Source organism: Nansenia antarctica, assembly GCF_963989245.1.
Source record: "Nansenia antarctica genome assembly, chromosome: 2".
NCBI lineage: Eukaryota > Metazoa > Chordata > Actinopteri > Argentiniformes > Microstomatidae > Nansenia > Nansenia antarctica.
The window spans coordinates 17,646,999-17,652,616 of NC_137675.1; the positions used below are offsets into that span (position 1 = coordinate 17,646,999).

Below are 5,618 nucleotides of genomic sequence, written 5' to 3' on the forward strand. Positions count from 1 at the left end.
AGACTACTTGATAGACACAGGCTCCCATTAGCATGTGTTATGGACCCCCTTCTGTGCTCTCTTAGTTCATTAACAGGAGGGTGTTATTAGTAATTAATTACTTAACGTAATTATGACAAAGTAGCTCTCTCTCTCTCTCTCTCTCGCATGTGCACATACACGCGCACCCGCCGCACACACTCTCTTGGTAAGAGCCTCAATGAGTAGATGACTGAACAAAAACAGATGAATATAATAGGGCCATACCATGCTAGGGCTAGCTACAGACAGCTGAAACTGTAGGTCTTCTAGTCTAGCTTAGCATAGCCCCTCTACATGGAAGACAGCTGAAACTGTAGGTCTTCTAGTCTAGCATAGCATAGCCCCTCTACATGGAAGACAGCTGAAACTGTAGGACTTCTGGCCTAGCCCCTCTACAGAGAAGACATCTGAAACTGTAGCTCATCTAGCCTAGCATAGCATAGCCCCTCTACATAGAAGACAGCTGAAACTGAAACTGTAGCTCATCTAGCCTAGCACCTACATGGAGGCCAGACAGAGGGGCAGAACAGCAGCCGTGTGCCAATATCATGGTAATCCCTAGGATGACCGCGGTAAACCTCTCGTCTGTTTACCCCCCCCCCCCCCATCCCGACAGGCTTAGCCAGCAGCTGCCGTCTACCAGCCTGGCTATTACACTACTGGATCCCTCGATCACGCCATTTCTCTCCTCCTCTTTCATCCTTTGCTTTTGCCTCTATCTAACTCTCCTGGGTGTCCTTCTGTGAAGTTATACAACCGTTGTTTCTCTCTCTCTCTCTCTCTCTCGCTGTTGTTGTTGTTGTTGTTGTTGTTGTTTTTCCTCTCCCTCTCTCTCTACCAGCTGTTGGCTGAGCGAAGCTGCCTCCTCTACTCTCTCTATCACTGTTCTTTCTCTCCAGTCATCTTCTCACCCTATCCCTCTTTCCTTTCTCATCGTCCTTCTACCATAGCCTGGAGAATAAAATAATCTCTCTCTCTCTCTCTCTCTCTCCGTTCCTGGAAAGCAGGACCACCTAGCTTTCTCCGATTAGAGCCGCCCTTTGACCCCCTCCAGCGAGGGCTGTAAGCCAATCAGCAGAAAGCAGTAGGGTTAAACAACACCATGTTGGGACACACAGGGGAAGGCCTCGGGCACCTCTCTCTGGCCTTGATTCTTCTCTTCTGTAGTCTCACACACACACACACACACACACACACACACACACACAGAGAGACACACAGAGACACACAGAGACACACAGAGACACACACACACAATGGTGTGTAGTGTATTTTAATATAGTTATTACAGACTCAGTCCTGAACCTTGCACTGGTGTTCCTAATGCATTGTTTTTCGTGTGTGCGTGTGTCTGTCTGATTGGGAGTGTGTGCCTGTGTCTCTGTGTGTGTGTGTGTGTGTGTGTGTGTGTGTATGGGGGGGGGGGGGGGGGGGGGCTGTAGTGTGTAACAATTCAGGGACAGCCACACTAAAGCCACACCAACGGGCTTCACCTTTGTGGGGTTGTTATGCGTGCTGTGCCATGCCCCACACACAATAGGAAAGTATACTATACCACCCTATAATAGGATATGTGGAAGTATAGGATAGGTGAAAGCAATAGCGTGGACCTGACTCCCGTACGTTAATATCTGCTTGTTTCACGTTCATCACTGCATCAGATGCCCACTTAGACCACTGAGAGGCTAGCTCAGCACAGCTGCTGTTGACTGGTCTCTGCCCCTCTGCCAATTCATCCGCATATTTATGCGACACATTTTGATTTAGTCCAGACAAGTCTGCCCTAGATGCTGGCTTCCCACTCGTATGCACTCAGGCACAAAGGGAGATCTCAGGCCACACACACACACACACACACACACAGACAGACAGACAGACAGACAGACAGACAGACAGACACTCACTCACTCACTCACTCACTCACAAACAGACAGATAGATATGGACACACACTCACAAACAGAGACACAGGCACACACTCACAAACAGACAAACACACGCACACACGAAAAACTGCTGAGGTGCCACCCAACAATGCATTGGGAACACCAGTGCAAGGTTCAGGACTGAGTCTGCAGTTACGCATAATACTGCTGACTTACAGTTTCACACAATGACTGTGCACAACACACACACACAGACTGAGAACTCAACGACCTCATTTCCCACAATATGAGCATTAGAAAGCATTATCGTAGAAGACATCCAAGCTGCCGAGACTAGCTAAACAAATACCCTGGCAGAAAATGCAACACTCACCACCTGCGGTGAAATATGAGTGTGCTTAGGTGCTTAACAGAGAGACAGCAGAGATAGAGATAAAGCGAGAGAGAGAGCACGAGCGCGCGTGAGAGATGATAGAACAATCTCTCTGCCCCTAGAAACTCTATGGTAAAACCCTGAGTCAGACCTGAGCAATAACATGGTGTTGCATAACAGGCTACTGGGGGACAGGTGCGTCTCTGAGCGGAGGAGAGAGGGAGGGAGGAAGGAAGGAAGGGAGGAGGAGGGGGAGATAGAGAGAGAGAGAGAGATCTGGAAGTTCAATGTGGGGACACAGGAGGGGTCAGGGGGAGGACACAGGTGTGATAATCAAAGATGAGAGAGACGAGAGACTGGCAGACAGGGAAAGGAGGGAGGGAGGGAGGGAGGTGTGTCTGTGTGAGCAATCAAACATCTCTTCCAGCCTCACCATTGTAAATAGTTGAAGCCCATTCAGAGGAGACCTGCGATTCGTAATCCCTCAAGGATGTTTATGACATCTATGAAAACTATGACATATACGTGTATACTGTAGTGTGTAATACATATATCCTTCAGGCCAAACTCTTTCCATTCTTCTCTCCTTTTCATCCTCCCTTTTTCCTCCCCCTTCTCAGAAAGACTTGCCTTGGCCCTCTTATCGGCTCCTATCTCCAGCTCAAACATGTACCGCCAACCACAACACCTGGGCTGAACCATGTACCGCCAACCACAACACCTGCGTACAACCACAAAACCTGATACAGTAAATCAACTCCACCAGGCGTTACCAAACCGGGCGATCTCAGCGTGCGTTATTGTTAGCTTCATCTTCCCTTACGTAACAAACACCACATGGCCCTCACAAGAACTCCATGTCCCTGATGTCCTCTATATTGATCAACGGCTCTTCCGACACAAAGTTTTGAAAGACGTTGACAATACACAGATGTATTCTCCATGGCTGCTTATCTCTTCTGATCTGTTATTCTGATAGATCCAGGCTTCCGTTCATGAACAGTTTGAAACCAAACTAACCGGTCCGACAGCATAGTCTCTCTGCTCTCATGCTCAAAATAGCCTCTCTTCATAATGTGTGGTTAAGGAGTATGTCATTCAGGGTGCACAGACACAAGCATGCAGAGCACATCCCCTTTAAATAAACACATTCCCCTTTTAATCCCCTATTAAAAATGTGTAAATAAACTCTGGAGGAAGAGTGGAACCCCCTTTTACCTTTTAACTGCTCCACCACACTCGGACCCGCCCTCTCCGCAACTCTCCCGTCCTCCCGCTGGTAGCGGTCGTCGAGGAAACGGGCGGTGGCCTCTGACAGGTGCACCTTGCCCGCCATGCCCAGCTGCTCCATCAGGTTGGCCAGGTTGACGTCATTGGACCACACGTCGAACTTGAACCGCTTCATCCCCAGGATGCCACACAGCACCGTGCCCGTGTGGACGCCCACCCGCATGTCCACCGTCTCGCACGTCTCCTGGCAGAACTGCTCGATGGCCTGGATCATCCCCAGGCCCATCTCCACGCAGCAGTAAGCGTGGTCGGGCCGAGGCTCGGGGCAGCCGGCCACGCAGTAGTAGCAGTCCCCCAAGGTGCTGATCTTCTCACAGCGGGTCAGCTCACAGAGGTGGTCAAAGCGGCCGAACAAGTCATTCAGGAGGCCCACCAGGGCGTGGGCCGACTTGTTGGCCGACATCTTGGTGAAGCCCACGATGTCGGCGAAGAGGATGCTGACGGGCTCCATGCGTTTCATGTTGAAGCGGCGGAAGATGATCTGGCCCCGGGGGATGGAGGTCTTCTTGCGCTTGTGGTGGCTGTGGTGGTTCTTGGGACTGGCCGCGATGGAGGACGGAGCCCCTGTGGTGGAGATGGCGGTGGCGGAACAGGCCCCTGAAGAGTACCGTTTGCCTGAGCTCTCGCACTCCTCGTCGCCCTGCTTCATCAGTTCGTCGGCCACCCTCCGGGGCATGACGGAGTGGATCATCCTCTCCTTCAGCGCCTTCTCCACCTCCAGGTCCTTGCCGTGCATGATGGCCTGGCCCACCTTGAGGAAGGTGCTGCGGGACCTCACCTCCGACATGATGAACAGGTGGATGCCGATGGCGTGGGCGCAGAGGTGGAGCAAGGCTTTGGCTGGGCCCAGCCAGCGCAGGGTGTCCCCGTCCCAACCTCCACCTCCGGCCGCGTCCACACCCTCACCGTCCAAACCCCCGGCCCCGTTAGCCCTCTGGAGCAATGGCAGCCACCCTAAGGCCTCGAACAGGACAGAGTACAGCAGCCCCAGGAGAACTGAGGCGTAGAGGCGCACATGAAGGACACTGTAGAGTAGCAGGAGTACCTCCATACACAGAGAGAAGGTGCCCACAGGGGAGATGCAGGGAGCCTGGGGAGGGTCCACTCCGTCTGGGGAGCCTTGGAGGGTCAGGTTGCCCCCTCCTCCTCCGGCCCACTCCAGGTCGGCGAAGCCCGCGGTCTGCATCTGGGGGGCTAAGGTGATGGCGAAGGTGGCAACAATGAGCAGTAAGGAGGCCTGGTTGTAGAGACGGGCGTAGGGCAGGGTCAAGGTGAAGAGGAAGAGGAGGAGGAGGAATAATAGGAAGGAGGCAGTCGGGGCCAGGAAGGTGACTGGATCGCAGCGGGAACTGTTGACCCCGAAATACACCCCCCAGAAGAGTGCAGCGCAGGCCAGGTAGGAGAGGACGTATCGGAAGCGCCGTTGGGTCTGAGGGAAGCATCTCTCGCGGCAAGCCTCCTCCAGGATAGGGGAGTCAAACTTGGGATCCCAGCATTGAGCTGCAGACCTCTCAAACAGTTGGGGTACCTTCCTCTTCCTGCGCAGTCTAGTCATGATAGCCCGTCGCAGCCCAGACTCCCCAGAGCTACAGCTGGAAGAGATGCTGTATTTGCTGGGCTTTGGACCCACCTGAGCAGCCCCACCGCCCCCGCCGGGTGGATCATTCCGTTGATGCTCATGATGATGCTGGGGCACGTCGGTAATCCGCACTGTCACTGCGCCATCTCCGCTGGAGTCGCAGCTCACCTCCGTGCCTTGCAGGAGAAGCTGCCGTTGTTGCGGCGAGGCCATGTTGGCTGTCGTGACGTGGGGAGAAATAATACTATCTTATCAATGATGATGGCTGATGGCGCTCAGGAAATCAGATACTGAGTGAGTGAACATCTGGCGCGGGGGAAGAGAGGGCAAAAAAAAAAAAAGTGATCGGTATAATCACAATTCTGTGAAACGACGTCTTTTCTACGCACAAGGTAGCCAAGAACACTCACTCATACAGAAGGACCGTTCCAGACTCTTGAGTAGTTCATTATCCGACCTCGTATTACGTC

The 5,618-nt window shown here is 52.8% G+C and overlaps 1 protein-coding gene across 1 annotated transcript in view; it reads right to left on the bottom strand.

Moving 5' to 3' along the window:
• Positions 1-5,361, bottom strand: part of LOC308149887 (adenylate cyclase 9) — a gene marked incomplete at both ends in the record, with an annotated part of 24,048 nt that extends 18,687 nt beyond the window's left edge. The window contains one exon of the mRNA XM_080522767.1: positions 3,498-5,361. Coding sequence (XP_080378893.1) covers positions 3,498-5,361 — 1,864 coding nt within the window. The remainder of the gene's footprint in view (positions 1-3,497) is intronic.
• Between the last annotated feature and the right edge of the window lie 257 nt (positions 5,362-5,618).